Source organism: Manacus candei, unplaced genomic scaffold (assembly GCF_025592945.1).
Source record: "Manacus candei isolate 608988 ecotype Guabito, Panama unplaced genomic scaffold, ASM2559294v1 h1tg000011l, whole genome shotgun sequence".
NCBI classification, from domain to species: Eukaryota; Metazoa; Chordata; class Aves; order Passeriformes; family Pipridae; genus Manacus; species Manacus candei.
This window is the reverse complement of record NW_026138059.1, coordinates 19,109,061-19,125,116: the sequence shown is the minus strand read 5'-3', so window position 1 is coordinate 19,125,116 and position 16,056 is coordinate 19,109,061. Positions and strand designations below refer to the sequence as shown.

Genomic DNA, 16,056 nt, shown 5'->3' with positions numbered 1-16,056 from the left:
AGATCCCCACAGAGAAGCTTACAAAATATGGGTTGGATGAGCAGACAGGGAGTGGATTAAAAATTGGCTGAATGTTTGGGCCTAGTGGATGGTGATCAATGACATGAAGTCTAGTTGGAGGCCAGTCGTTAGTGGGATATGCCAGGGATCACTACTGGTTCCAGTTCTGTTCAGTGTGTTCATTAATGATCAGGATGATGTGGCAGGGTGTACCCTCAGCAAGCTTGTAGGTGGCACAAAACTGGGATGATGCCCTCTGGAGCTAATACCCCAGAGGGTTGTGCTGCCATCCTGAGAGACCTTGCTAGATTGGACAGTTGGCTGACAGGAACACTATCAAATTCAGCAATGGAAAGTGCTAAGCTCTGCAGAATGAACTCACACAAATATATGCTGGGGATCACCCAGCAGGAAAGCAGCTTTAAGGAGAAGGACCTGGGAGTTCTGGTGGGCACCAAGTGAACCACGAGCCAGGAGTGTACTCTTGCTGTGAAGAAGGCTGGTAGTATCCTGAGCTGCATTAGGAGGAGTATTGCCAGCAGGTTGTTGGTGATTCTTTGCCTTTACTCAGCCCTGGTAAGGCCACATGTGCAGTTCTGGGCTCTTCCTGTTACAAGTAAAGTCTTGGAGCTAGAACTCTTAACCAAGAGAAAAGGAAGACTTAGGAAGTCTTGTCAATGTGTACAAATATCTGAAGGGAGAGTGCAGAGTATGGAGCCAGGCTCTTTTCAGAGATGCCCAGGAATGGGATGAGAGGCAGAAGGCACAAGCTGAAACACTGAAGGTGATTGATCACTGGCACAAGTTGCTTAGAGAGATTGTGAAGTCTCCCTCCTTGGAGATACTCAGAAGCCATATGTGCATAGTCCTGGGCAAGCAGCTCAGGTGACCCTGGTGTTGGACCGGATGGCCTCCGGAGGTCTTCCCCAGCCTCAAGGTTCTGCAGTCTTTCTGTGTGGACCTACAGGTTTTAGCAGTGGTACCAATGGGTGACACTTATCGTGGTGTGAGGTGTCCTCTGTTTAAGCTTGGCTCTAGCTTATGAAAAGCTTGAGGAGACAGGGATTGACAGTAAGATTGGTTCTTTATTAGAATAATTTATTTCAACAATACTGGTTTTACTGTTATAATCTTATTTAATTCATGTTGGATAACTTTTTGTTCCATCATAGCTGTTAATTTGTGGAAAAAAAAGATTTATTAAAGATTCTTACTATGATTTATTCATCTCAGTACAATGTTCAGAAAAGTGCAGTGGGCACTTTCAAAAACAGTATGCAGTGATGTCTGAAGTTAGTTCTATGTTTCAATAACTGGTAGCTCTTCCAAGACTGTTGTGTGTCAGAAGATAGTAATAACTTCCAAATACTTTGGTAGGTGGCAATTTTTAGAGGCTCGTTGTGCTAGTGGTGGGGAGATTGCCTGTTCAAGGTGGGGGAGCAAACATTGAAAAACTCTCAATCTAAGAAATACAAATTATTTTTTCCATAGTTTTTTAACTTTACAACTTAGTTGTACAAGAAGCAAACTTGCTTGCTTCTGTGAATAGATGTAAAAATATAAAAGCTGCAGTTACGTTTCTTTTGGCTAACTTTGAGCTGATCCTTATTAGCGTGGTCTTCTAGAATATAATACTAGAATTCACACTTCATGTTGCATTTTCTTGCTGAATATGCTGAAGAATGATCTTTTCTTGATGTTAATTGACACTTTGGAAGACCAGGAAGAGACGAGAAAGATGCAACTGGGGAAGATCTGTATTCTAAATTTTTTTTAACTTTCAAAGGGAAAATAATAAGATGAAGTCTACAAATGTTCACATGATATATTAATGTTACTGACAAGCATAAAGAGACGTAGTTTTTCTCAAGTATATGCAATGTTTAAATGAGTAACATTACTTAGACTGTTTTGTTTGGGGTTTTTTTTGGTATGTCTCAATTCTTGGCATAATACTGAATTGATACTTGCTTTTCTGTTTTCAAGCTTTAATAACACAAAGTTTGCTAGTTTTTTTTGGTATTAAGTAATGTGTATTATTGAAGTACAGAAATGTGAACAAATGATCTTCGGGGGGGGGGGGCTCTGCAAATCTGTGACCTTGATGATTTATACTGACAGCTTTTTATGTCTATGAACATACAATAGCAACAAGAAAATGATAAATTAGGCCTGCAGTGCTGTACTGGTTTTGGCCGGGGGAGAGTTTGTAACAGTTTTGCAGATGATGTAGTTTGCATCTATTCTTTCATTAATGTGTTTTGCATTGAAATGGTTCTGTATTGCCTTAGGTGTTAATACAATAGTTGTTGTCGGCTCCAGATTGCTATTTGAATTCAAGGCAGAATAACCTATTACTCATACAATGATAGGCAGATTGATTTTTGAATGATCTTGTGCATCTCATTTAGCATGACCTTGAAGGATGATTATAATTGGCTTTGTAATTTCTCCAGACATTTAGTAAGTATTATTTGGTTTTGGGTTTTTTTTATGGAATTATAAAGTGATCCTTATTTTCTTCTGTCTTGAAAGAGGAAACATTGGAAAGCTTAGTTTGTCTACTCACAAATGTAATGACCTTTTCACACCTAATTTTTGTCCAGAGCGTGATTTACTTTTCTGCAGTTGACTTAACAGCCAAAGAGCTTAAAAGCTTTTATAATCTGTCTCACCCCAGAAGCATTTGTTCATTAGTGGTGTTCTTTTAAGTAGACATCAAACAGCTATTCAGAAATTCATAAGTTAGTAGCATTCATTGTCATTACCATTTAGTCACTACAATATCAATTCTGAAATACAAAAGAAATGTAATTGTTTCATTATGTTCACTTCTCTATGAAGTAGTAAATAAGAGCAAACCAATTTGACTGTTGTTTTAACGGCCTTATTTCTATTACTCTCTTGGAGAACTGTAGATATTAAACTGGTGGATAGCTGATAGTTTTGTACTTTGAGATTTTAGAATTGCAGCTTGAAAGGAGATTAATCTTTGATTGTTAATGCTTTTCCAAGCCTAATGGAGCAATATAGAAGGTGGCAGCTAGGCAAAAGTTATGGTTAGTATTACAACTGAAGCAGGGTTAACTTTTTTGCAGAAGTTTTGTCCAGCAAGCATAAGTGCACTGTGTGTAGTAGAACAGTTGTAGTGTAGAGGCATTGACAAATAAGTGAGACAGTCTTGCACTGTGCATGTTAGAGAGAAAAGATTATTATGTAAAATGAAGGTGTGTAGTAAGAGACCGTAGGGATGAATAGTAGAGAAATGGATAAACAAGTGCTTAATGCAAGGTTCATGTTGCATACAACAGATTGTGCAAGAAGTGCCGTACAGAACATACCTATTTTGTTTCCCACTCTGTTCATGATTCGAGATGTTCAAATCAATGATTTGATGGCAATTCAAAAAATTGTCATCTCATAGCAGCTGAAGATTGAATGCTAAAACTTCACATGAAATAATTGAGACTTTACTAGATAACATATTGAGTGATTTTTCCAAGCTGTATGGCATGAGCTTTTAAAAATAAACCAATACGCAACTGTCCATGAGATGGTCTGCCATCTTCAGATGCATTCAGGAGACTTTCTCCTTAACTCCTCACAGGTTGAGGATATGTGAACTGCTGTCCCTATTTGCTATGCTTAATGATGTTCTGGAAATAAGATTCTTGGATTCCGATTGTTGTCTTTGATTGGCAGTATGAATAGATAGCCAGAGATGGAGACAGATGGCTTTAATGTGAGAAAGCAGACGACAATTACTTGTGGAGTTAGATTACTTTTCAGGAGAACTGACCAGTCTAGCTGCACAGAGAAGGGACAGTTTCAAATAAAGGTGGAGTCCCAGTTCCTCTTACACAAGCTCAGTGTTGCCTGTATTGGTATGACACCTGACAGTGCACCTCACTTGAGAGTACTTAATTGGTCTGACTTACCTGCTCTGTCAGAAGCAATGCTGCTAACAGTGCATTGTATCCATATAAAAGCATTCCGTGTAATCAACTGAACTGTGTCAATTGCAGTGAGGGATAAAAGGTGTCATGTGACTTCCTTCATGGTTAACATTATGCAAACAAGAAGCTAATTAGGCTACAAATATAGAAAAATCTCTTCTCTACCAAAATATTCTTAAAATAGAGGGTTTTTTTCTGGAACACTTGTATTGAAACGAATTAACTCATACTTGACTGTATTTCTTAAATACTGCATACGTTAAAATAGTTTAGCTGTTTTTAACTTGAATAGGTGCATTTTTATCACAGTCCAATTGATAGAATTGAAAATTTTGTCTTTCATGGTCACATTTTCAGGTGAAGTATTGAAACAAGCTGTTGTAAGAAAATAGGACATTGAATATTTGCATCTTTAAAATTGTGAACACTTTCTATGCCTTTTATACAGTGATAAAAGAATTCTTTTTTATTTGGCTTTTTCATGTGACTTCACTAGAGGGCAGTGCTGTGCAAGAAATGTTTGTCAATATTGATTTCTACACTTCTTGCCCAAGATTAGATATACATCTTTTAAAACACCTCAGTGATAGCCACTTTAAAGCCATATGCATGACATATAGACCTCTAAAAAGAAATTGAATGGAAGTCTTTCTGCTATGCTATGCAAGTACTTTTTGATAATTTATTGAAATCACAAGTTTAATTCTTAAATATATTTAACCAGAAAGGCTATCTTCACTTGTTAAGCTATCTTCACTTACAGTTCCAGCTGTGTACCAAACTGATCAGAAATAACTTACCTGTTCTGTTTGATCCCTAACAAGGAGAAAGTATCCTGTTTGAGCCACAAGTTAATCATTTGAACATATCTTATTAGCTGAACTTAGCAGATATAGAAAATGAAACATAATTAACTTAAAGTATAATGCCTGATGGTTTCAGGCTTTTTGCAGTAGGTGTTCAAAATTAACTTTAATTCATTTAACTCCTTTCTTAAGTAATCTGCTATATTAATTTCAGTGTGTTTTTACTGTGTTCCTCATAACTGATTTTTGGGCTTATGGCTGATATGGTTGATGATTAGTTGTTCCCACCTTAATAATGTTTTTCATAGCTCCTGCAATTTAGAAATCTTAAACTAGAGGTTATGGTTTCCAGTGAAAAAGCTTTCTGGATCTTTTAAGTACAAAAGGGTTAATCCCTGATGTAGTTTGGTGCAACTTCAGTAACATATGATTCTACAACTTGTTACAACTTCATTTGTGTTCTGCCTCCTCTTTATGAGTGACTATTAACATAACAGGCAGCTAGTAGGAAAGACTATTCCCTTCTCTGGCCATGGGTTATGTGAGTTTGGCAAGTCTAAAATGTTGTAACATGCTGAGTCTGCAAGAGACTAAGGATCAGAACAGCAGCTCTTCCTTCTACGTCTTAACTGTGGAATGACAGAATAGATGAATCTGCTGCAGATGGACAGGAAGGAAAGGTACATGGGAGAAGTGAAGACTTGGCAAATTATAAGCAATATTCATGTAATTTCTCATAAGGTATTTTAATGCTCTGTCTGGAGTATATTTGGGTTCAGTGGTGTGTTCAGAGAACTGCTGGAGAGTGCTTCTGGCTGCTCTTCAGTGCCTACTGAAAACTGCATAATGGTGCTGAACTAGTTGTGTTCATGTGAGTTACTGGCTCCTGCTTTACAGACAGATTACTGTCTTAAACCCAGCTACCACTTCTGTGAATAACAAATAAGGCAGAAGTCTCAAGAGTTTTGTTTAGAATGTTCTTTCAATAGGGTTGGTAAAGCAGGGGTTTCTGTTGCTGTGAGTAGTTCTGTTTTTTTTTCTCTGCTCCTTCAGAGTAGGCAGCCACCTACTTCAAGAAGTCTATGAAGTATAAATATGAACTTTGTCCATCTAGAGATATTAACTGTATTGCCCATGGGTAGAAACTCAAATTTGAGAACGAGACAGCTGCTTATGGATGATGGCTCTAACTTGTACTTACTGGGGAGCGAGCTCTTAGAATTTGGCATTCCAACCCTTAAGCTAACTGATAGGGGGTGATCTCTTACGTGGATCACTTGTAGTGATTCAAGAGAGGGGAATTTTCTCTCAAATAAGTTGGTTTAGCTATAAATTTAGATTTTTCTACTGTAAAATGTGGTTTCAATGAAGCTGATCAGACATCCAGTAACAGCAGAAAGCAGCCTGAGGCTTGCAGCACCCAACCTGAACAGTTACTATTTAGTACTTTTTTTCATTTTAAAGAACCTGTGTAGTGAAAAAAAACAAACCCACAAACGTGTATACTGCAATTACCTGTACAGACACTTACATGTCTGTTTTTACTCTTTGGTGCAGTGTTTCTTACCTAACTTAACACTTCTAGGCAAAGGATGTCTAAAAATAAGTTGGAAACTGTTCTTTCAGTAGTGTGTGTTAAGAATTAATTACATACTTTATCTAAATTCATGTATATAAATTGCCTTAACTACTTTAAAGACTCTTTTGGTCTGTTTTTATTCATATTCAAAACTTTCAATCCACAGTTTGTTTCAGGACTTAACCCTCTCTTGGTTTTAGTGTTTATAGCTTTGGTTTTCCTGTGCTATCTTCAATACATTGCTTACCTTGTTAAGTTGCAGATGCCCAAAATAATAGTGTATGAATAATTTAAGACTTGTACTAACCCAGGGGATTAAAACTTTGTCCGGGTAGCATTGAACTTCTGTATCAGCCTGAAGGGAAATGCAGCTCTGAAAATGAGCTAATATAGCTTCTGTTCAGACCTGTGACACATCACATGAGATGACTCATTTCTCTGTCCTTCATCCAATATATATATATTGTTGTCTTGAAGGACCAATGTATCTTTTTCCCACACTGATGATGGGAGGCTTACTTGCATAATCATCTCACTATTATCATGTTTTGTATTCAAGGAAGGAACTTAGACTGCCTTTATCACTAGAGCAAGCTTGATGTTCAAGTATATAATTCACATCTGCAAAAACAGCAACACAATGCATCTCTTTGAGAGTTGTATTTTGCTTGGTAGAAACTTAGAAGATTTAAAGCTCTGAATTTTAATTCTTAACTATTTCTGTTGAGTCTATACTTGATATGTTTGTTAGTTGATGGTAACTGTTTGAAGAACAGGTGGAAGCCTTTGCTGAGTGGTGAAATCTAATAGCCTCTAAGCTTAGGTTTGTAAAATTTTTTTTTAGGCCTCTTGTTATATTAATCTCTTATGCATTTCTACATACTGAATGTTTTTGTCTGCGGCTGGAAATGTTTTGGGTTCCACAGAGGGACTTCAGTTAAATTGTAGCCTGCATTCTAGTTATGATATTGGATGGTGTTTATACTTTCCCCCATTTTCTATCCACTATCTGAGTGAGCTTTTCAGGTTCAATATAGGCCCAGTACTAGTCAGTCTTTAGAAATTACCTGGATGATGGCGTTGAGTAGACATATAGTTTAAGAATGATTTCCAACGCGGAGAAGTAGATAAAACAGAATGAAAAACCACCATAGAGACCTTGACAGGGAAGATCGGCCCAACAAGAATGACATCAGGTTTAGGAGATGTTAAGGCCTTCTCTTGGAATGGGTTAATTCTGAGCAGCTTGAGTCTAACAGCTGGGGGATGGCTTGGCTGAAAAGGACCTGGAAGTGACAGTAAGCTGAGCATGATCCAGCAGTGTTCCTTGCAACAGAAAGACAATCAGTGTCTTGGGCTTGCATCAGGAAGAACATAGCCATTATTTCATTGTACTTGATACTTCCAAAGCCACACATGGGAATACTGTCTTGTTTTGGTCCCCCAGTTGTTGAAAACTGTAGAGGCTCCTGGAGAGGCTTGTCCGAGTGATTACAGAGTTGCAGAGAGCAACTGATAAATAAAGGTTGAAGGAATTCTTTCTTTGGCCCAGAGAAGAGAATTGGGAGAGTGCTTTTTAGCTCATGTAGGTGGCAAAGAGCTTAACGGTCTCAAAGAAGATACTCTAAAGGGAGAACTGAAACACCTTTATGAAGAGTTGTGAAGTCCATCATAAGCAAAGTTATTTTCCTTACTGAAAATACTCAGTCTTGTAAGTAGGCCTTCCCTATGGCTGACTTGCTGTGTTCAAACCAGAATCTCTAGAAAGTCTTGGAAAGCATGAAATTGTTTTCATCACTGGCCTGTGATAAGAGGTGTCTTTTCTATATAACACTTCTACAGAACAAAGCTTTAACATAAGAACTGAAATTGCCAGTTACCTTTTGTAGATTTAAAAAAGGGAGTTTAACTTTATTTGGAGGTCTGTAAACAGTGCTGCAAGCGCCTTTTTAATCTGCGTTTTTCAGTTACAAATGAGACTATCAGCTGTGAAGTCCTGAAACACTGAGCAGATAGCTAATAGCCTACTTTTTGCTCTAAGAGCCACCAAATTCTAATGCTGTATAGCTATGAAAAAAGTCAAGTAGAGCAAGTTATCAAAGCTCCAGCTGAACGAGTTCTTTGCTGATGTATACTGCAAGAAATGTTTGAAGGAAAATATTTTTGTCTTACATCCTTATTTAACTTTTTAAAGTGATTTATCATTGACCGTTGTTTCCTTGGGTTTGCAGCTTGTTGAGACACATGCTGTCTGTTCAACTTAACTGACATTGTTCCAACAATTTACTGGTAATTGTTACTCCAGAAATAAGAAACCTAATTCCATAGTAAATCAGCAAGGCTGTCAGACCTGCTAAAGTTCTGTTTCATGCTTTTCTAACCTAATACTTAGAGGAATTTCTATTGATATTCTGGAAAATTATTGCTTGCAGAGTCAAACTGAAGTTTGTGGGCTCCGTCAGATCTTAAATGGTTACCAATTTAAAGAGTTAATGTGGGTTTGAGCTACAGTAATAGTAAATAAGACCTCTTGATTAAATGGGCCTAGAAATGGGTGTTGGTAGTGGGGTATATGACATTCAAAAATAAAACCAAAAAATGGACAGGGTCTTGCTTTGGGTGCCATGTGTGAAGACTTTATTATGCCTAAGTAGGTTTCTAAGCAGGTCAAATCATGCCTTGTGAAAACAAAGCTCATGTGATCTGACAGCATGTAAGGTGGCATTTTTAACACACCAGCATTTGTGTTAAATTTGTTCTCAGTATGAAATGTAAAGCTTGAAGGAGGGAGTGGTATTCCTGTGAAAATCTAGGAAGCTGCTCTTCACCATTTCTGGAGGTATTTAACAGACTTGAAGATGTGGCACTTTGGGACATACTTTAGTGGTGGACCTGGCAGTGTTAGGTTAGACTCGATGATCTTAGAGGTCTTTTCCAACATAAACAATTCTGTTTTCAGAAGTTGGCAAGTGTTCATGTATCAGGCACTCTAGTAAATTGCATATGTTAATTGTGATTGAGAGAGAAAAGAACCTTCCTGCTGAGGTCTTCCCCAAGAATAACCTATCATTCACTGTAAACAAATGACAGGCTTATGGCTAATGTCTCTAAACTGCTTGGAGAAACTTCTGACCTTGACCTTGATCTTTAAGAATCATAGGGTAGCAGGGAGGAAATGGAGGTTTTTTTCTTCTTTATCTTGCCTCAAGTATCTGTTTCTTCTTATGTTAGTGCAAATCTTACAGACCTTGCATGGGTGTACTGTTGATGTAGAAGCTGGCCAAACACTTGGAATGATTTAGAATTTATAATGAGGAGTAAATGCCAACAAAATTTATGAATGCGAATGGGTATCTAAACAGTCTTGGAATGTAACAGAGTTCAGGTGTTCACCTAGCTTCTGCTATCTTTTTGCTTCCAAATTATTTATTTTTTTTTTTTAGTAAATCATGTACGTTCTACCCAATTTTATTTTTAAAGTAGGCTGAAGACTACTGGTAGTCGTGTTCTGCAAGGAAATGGTGTATACTGTGCTTCTAAAACTACTTAAATTCAATATCTAGGAATTCCTGTATTGCACAAAGTTTTGATTTTGATCTGAAGTGGGAAAGTTAACGTTTTGGGAAGCTATGTGAAATGACAAAACACAAGAACTAGTCTGATAAATCTTCAGTGTACCATGCTTATACAAAGTCTTAACACATGCTGTTTCCTAAGTAATCAGGAAACACTTAAGTACCATTGGAACAATGTGGGATACTGGAATTTGCATAGTATATCTGTTATGTTTTGCTCAAAAAAAAGGGAAATAGTTGATTTTCTTAGAGCATGCAGAAGGGGTGAAAAAAACACCAGTACTGATAGCTTATAGCTACGACACACAGCAGCCTTATCAGATGAAAATATATGGCAGAACATTTGAATGTGTCTGTTTCCTTTTCATTTTAGGCTTATGGTATGTCAGCTTTGCCTCTAAACTTGATTAAGGGAACTACCAGTGCAGCTTATGAACGTTTAGAGAACACTGAAGGTATTGAAGAAGTGGAGCAACACTTATTAAGGATTAAATCAAAGGTACGGTCTTCACTGTTCTCACTTTCTTAATGATTTTTTGCTTGCTTATTAGCTTATGGTTCATGCTGTAGAGAGTTTGTCTCAGAAAGACTAACAAGTAAGAAGTTAATAGCTTGCAGTTATTTATTTGGAAACAAATATGGTCACATGTAGTGGTGATTAGGTTCTCTGTCAGTAGTAGTTATTTTTGTCTAGCTAATAATAGTGTTAACAAGTAAAATTTCTCCAGTCCTGCTTAGATGGAAGAGATGCTTTGTAGATAGTAACCTCACTTTGCTGCTAGAAATGGCATCCAATTTGTTGATACTTACTCAATGTAGTGTAGTTAACACTGGATACTTGCCACATAGAGCTGTCATGAGCTAGATTCATCAAACTATGAATCATCTGTGTGAATAAATAACAGCCCCAGATATTCTTGCTTCTCAGTTAATGTACCTTCCTGTTATAAATAATTTCTGTATGAAAAGCATACATATGGAAATCTGTTCTAAATCCTAAACATCCCCATGTAAACCCCTGATGACTTTGCTAATGGGAATTCTGTGCCTAATGTAAGCAAGACACTTTTAACAACCTCCAATGCAAGCCAAAGAAGGGTAGGATTTCTGCTTTACGAGCAAGATAAGGAAAATCTTCCACCCTTTTTTCAACCCATTTCAGGTAGTGAGTTGACCAGTGTTTTCACAGCCTTGACTGGGAGGAAGGGATATTAAGATGCCTCACTTCCATCCTGGCAGTCCATCTGTGCTGTTGTTGTGCTCTGTGATAGTAGACCTCAGCAATGTTGAAACTGTTCCAACAGTCTTCCCTTGATACTTGTCTTACCGCTGTACACAATGTGGGCACCTCCAGTGTTCTAGACACCTTGTTGAATAATGAAATCTAAAAAGTAGTCTCCCCCAGTTTAAATTATGAAGTTTTGGGTTTGTACAGACTAGTACAACAACAAAGGCATCCATTACTGAAATTAATATGAGAAAAATTAGAAACATGTGACAAATGGATCATTACTTGTTATAGAAGATCTTGTTGGACTACAAGAATTTGCATGCAATTGGTCTTGTTGATCAGTCTAGCTAACATAGGATTAAAAAGTAAAAAGTCACTAAGTTATGTCTATATTTTAATATGGCCTTTAATCCATAAAACAAGTAAAATTAGTTTGCACTGTGGTCAGGATTCTACCTCATTCTGTAATTGAAATCTTAATTGTTCAGTTACATTTGCATTAAGTTGTGAAGGAAGTGAGTGTTACTGAGAGTAGTATACACTAAAAACTAGAAGTATGTAAGTATGGTATTTAATCTAATGAAAAAATTCAGTATGTAGTATGATCTTCTCCTACTAGTACATCTGACATCTTTATTTCCTTAGTCTTAAATAATTGAAACTTGAACTTGCAGACTGGGAGCTTGACTGTTGTCAAAAAGTTTGTCACTGAGGTGCTATACAGGGTATGGTGAATGTGTTCCTGTTAAAAGTGCATTATGGTCTCCAATTTAAGTGTTCGCATGCCTAGAATGTCATCTTAGTCTTGTAAACTTTTTGAGTAATTTATTTAAAATATTTTTTAACTTCATTGAGTGTAAAGTGTTACACTGTCTGCAGGGAGGCTGTTTTAAAATAAGGGGAAAATTAATAAGGAATTTCAAAATTTTAAAATACAGTTTTAGTACATTTCCTACTATATAAGAATCTCTTTGTCTAAGTATCAGGTTGTAATATACTAGCATCAGTGTTACAAACAGTTTTGGTTTAGCTGTCTAATACCTGTTTTGTTGCTTTTGCTTATTAACATGTAACAGATCTAAGGATTTGCTACTCAGTTTACAAGATGCAGTGGTTCCCACTCAGTGTTTAAAGGCTCACAATTAAAGTACATTCTTAAACATAATTATCTAACAAACTGTCTGGTACACTCAACTAATTCTTCATTGTGAAAAGTGGTTTCTACCACCTAATAGGAATTCTTCTGGTTGCAGCTTATGACTTTTTTGCACTTCATCCTCTTGATATGCATAGAAATTATATATGCATGAATTATATACTACAAATTCTTGAGAGTTATAAATAGTTAAAGTAGGTATCAAGTTTGTTTTCTTGATTTGGTGACTCTTGATCTCTTGCACTGTTTTTTGGTAACCAGTGCAGAGATGGCCGCCCTCTGTCATCGAGGGATAGACGGACTCTAAAACAACTAGAAGAAAGGTTAAGGACACTTCGAAGGAGAGAGAGGCATTTGGAATCTATTGAGAAAAGCTGGTGGACAAAGTTCTGTGAAGCTATCCGACCTTTAAAGGTAAAACTTTTTCTCAGTTTTTGATACTTAATTTGAATAACTTCCAGCTTTCTTCTTCCCGTATACATCATAGGTCAAGTTTATCAATTACCACCCTGAATATCAACAGCTTTTTTTTATTTACTATTACACTACACAATGACAGCCCTATAGCAAAAACTGTTTGAGCTCTTGGAAAACCTTTTAATTTGTCTCAACTATGATTAAGATTGAAAATGAACAAATCCTAGCTTGTCTACTGTAGTGCTACTGCCATAGAAAATTGGAATATCTTATTTTTTCTATCAAATGTGAAAATGGGGAGAAGGAAGAATTCTATAGCTGTCAGGTTAATTTCAATTACATGTATCCATCAGAAGTCAAAGATGCTTTGAGAATATATGCATTTGGAATAAGCGACTTGCCAAGGAATTACTTGATCAATAGTAAGCTAGCTACATAGAAATTTATGTAGTAATACTTAACCAGTGCAAATGAGATGGTTATCTAGGCAAAGCTTTTATCTTGATCTCCCTTTGATCTTAGGACTTTGACTTTTAGTAGATACTTGGTTTTTAAAAACTCATACTTTTATGAACAGTATTGCTAGATAAAATATTTCTTGCCAACTAGATGTAGGAAGAAACTTTAGCAGTAGGCTGCTTTTGGGAAAACTGAATAGAGGGGAGCAGGCTATAAACAATTTCCTCTGTCACTGCTACTGTTAATGCTAAGTACCAATGGAAATGGGCTGAAATTGCAGTTGACCAAAAGCTTTCATTGTGAAATTCTTAGAGTTATCTTGCTGTGATACGTTAGAAGCATAGACTTAGCCCTGTAATTGAAAGTGCAAATATCCATAACTATTCACTTTAACAGTTTGGATGCGTCCTTTTGATTCAAAAAATATTCAGTATAGGTTATGTAGTTTCTATAACTTTTCATATTAAGCTAAAATTTGACAAGTGTATTTGCCATATCTTTTTTGTCTGTAAGATTTTAACTGTTCATTGTGTTCTTGTAGGATAGTATATAATATCATTAGTTACAGCTTATCACCTACAGTAAAGATGGTATTCATGTGCCTCCTTGTTTTTGTGGTTTGAATGCTTTTTATTCTCCCAGTAACTGTGACAGTCACTGTGAATTGTTGACTCATGAATCGCAGACTAAAGGAGAGTTGGAGAGTTGCAGGTGGATAATTTTTCCTGACAGCTTTTCACTTAGACTAGGGTTGTGCTATGAAGCATGTTAGCGAACTTGTTTACTTTGACTAGAGCTGTCCTGTGAAGGTGATTAATGTCTATCACTGAATTACGTCTTAACTCTTGGAGAACTGTTTTACTGTTGCTTTAAGAGCATTTGGGATGTCTTTGCAAATGTTTTAACTTATCAATCATTCAGTTAGTGGCTTTAAAGAAAAGACAAAAATCTTTTCAATATCCATAGATAATACTTCTGTTCAGTGGAGAAGTGCAGAAGGTATCTTGGGGCTTTGTTTACTGTTTTACAACACTTTTACCTTCAGTGCCACGTGTATATCACTGATCAAGAATGTGACTGCTTCTCAGACTTCAAGAGAAATTCCATTTCTTGTGGAGCAAGAGAACCCTATTTCTGCTTTGTGTTTGGGATGGTCACGTTTATGGGAGTTACAGACTCTTACTGGGACTGACAGAACAGAATAACATGTTCAGGAGATGTACTTAGTCATCAAGGTCTTTTACAGTCTTAACTTAGTGTCTCCATTCAGACTTCTGTAATCGGATTGTCTTTGCATAGTGTCCTCTAATGTTCTTGCTTTAATTGTTTTATTAATGCTAAGTATCTATCTAAGTATATATGTGATTTGTTGTTAAACAAAGGCGAAACTTTTTCTTTGAAGAGTAAGCTTTATTTGACGTAAACTAAGTTTTGAGAATGATTGATTGTTTTACACAAAGATGAAGTTAGTTTTTCAATTTAGTCAAAAGAAGCAGATCTGGAAGATCCCAAGGAAATGAGTATTGGCCAGCATGGGGTTGTCAAGTCACGTTGAATTAGTCTAATTTCTTTCTACAAAATGTACTGTTTCCTGCTTCTCCTTTCTTTACCGTGGTTTCTCATGCTTTTATTTGATACTCTCAGCAGCAGGAGAAATGTGGTATTGCTCTAGGGATAAGTATAAAAATTTTTTAGGAAAGCAAACTCCAGAGCACATAGCTATGTTTGTTCAGTGTGTGAACAAGACTATAGGATGTGAAACATGGAAGTCTATTCAACAATGGTAAATTGCGAGTATTGCATCATTATTTTCATGGGGTACATCACAACAGTTGTGAACAAACTGAAGAGATGCCTTAGTTGAGTAATATAAGTAAATCAAGTGCTCTGTTTTGAGATCTGTGTGAAGAGATCTGCACTCGCTCTTTCCAAGATTCCACTTCTCTCCTTTTGTCCTGACTCTGTGGCACAGAGGTGATGGGCAGTAGGGAGTTGCCATGAATCCATAATACTTCTACTCTGCTGCTGTGTCCTCTTCACGCTTTGTTTCTGTTCCAGTGTGGGTCTGTTCCATTGGCTGTAGTTCCTATCAGAAGCACCTAGCATGTGGGATCTCTGTAGGCTGCAACTTCCTTCTTAACACTTTGGAATTATCCATAGTTGAAATAGCCTACCTTGACTGAGATTTGGGAGCAGCAATAGGAGGCAAAGAGTTCTCTGAATAACTCAAACAAGAGTGATGCAGGGTTAGAATGTTTAAAAGCTTGCAGAGGGAGTACCAGGGAAAATGATATAAACAGAGCATGAAAAATGTCATAAAAGACTTCTTAGTTTGTGGCTTATTTATGTGCAGTAGCAGTGGAAAAATACACTAATCAGTTGATAGTTCTAAATTATTTCTGATATTTCTAAGTTATTCCTCAATTATTTGACCTGTCATATTAAACTGGAATGTGATTCAACTTTCCATTATGACCTAGGAGAAGTGTGCTTCCATTTTTAATGTTGAGAAATGCCTATATTGACATTTTTGTCTTGTCTTTTGCTTAGCCATGTCTTTTAATCCCATGGGTTCATATGTAAGACAGAGCTTTAAGTAAACCAGTTCCTACTGTGTTCTGCTTTAGCTGTGTCATTACTTGCTTGAGCAGAGGCTTTCTATTAAGATGCTCAAGGAGCTCATTTCAGACAGCAGTGTAAGTCATCCTAGTAAGTACTGCTTCAACTCATTATTTTTGCAATATTTGCAGTATTGCATAAAAGCATAGTTCACTCTTTTGTTGGCAGTTAGCAGTATGCATATTAGCTTGCACAACAGATTGTAGATTAGAAGACCCAAGCAGACACTTAGAGGTGATCAGTGATGTAAGTGCAAGC

The 16,056-nt window shown here is 36.8% G+C and overlaps 1 protein-coding gene across 2 annotated transcripts in view; it reads left to right on the top strand.

Annotated features, from left to right (window-relative positions):
• LMBRD1 (LMBR1 domain containing 1) overlaps positions 1 to 16,056 on the top strand; it is an 84,011-nt gene that overhangs the window by 31,331 nt on the left and 36,624 nt on the right. For both annotated transcript variants that reach the window (XR_007902811.1, XM_051777728.1), the window contains exons 8-9: positions 10,290 to 10,415; positions 12,565 to 12,717. Coding sequence is in view for 1 of the 2 variants with exons in the window: in XM_051777728.1 (XP_051633688.1) it covers positions 10,290 to 10,415; positions 12,565 to 12,717 (279 nt within the window). In the remaining variant the exon portion in view is untranslated. The remainder of the gene's footprint in view (positions 1 to 10,289; positions 10,416 to 12,564; positions 12,718 to 16,056) is intronic.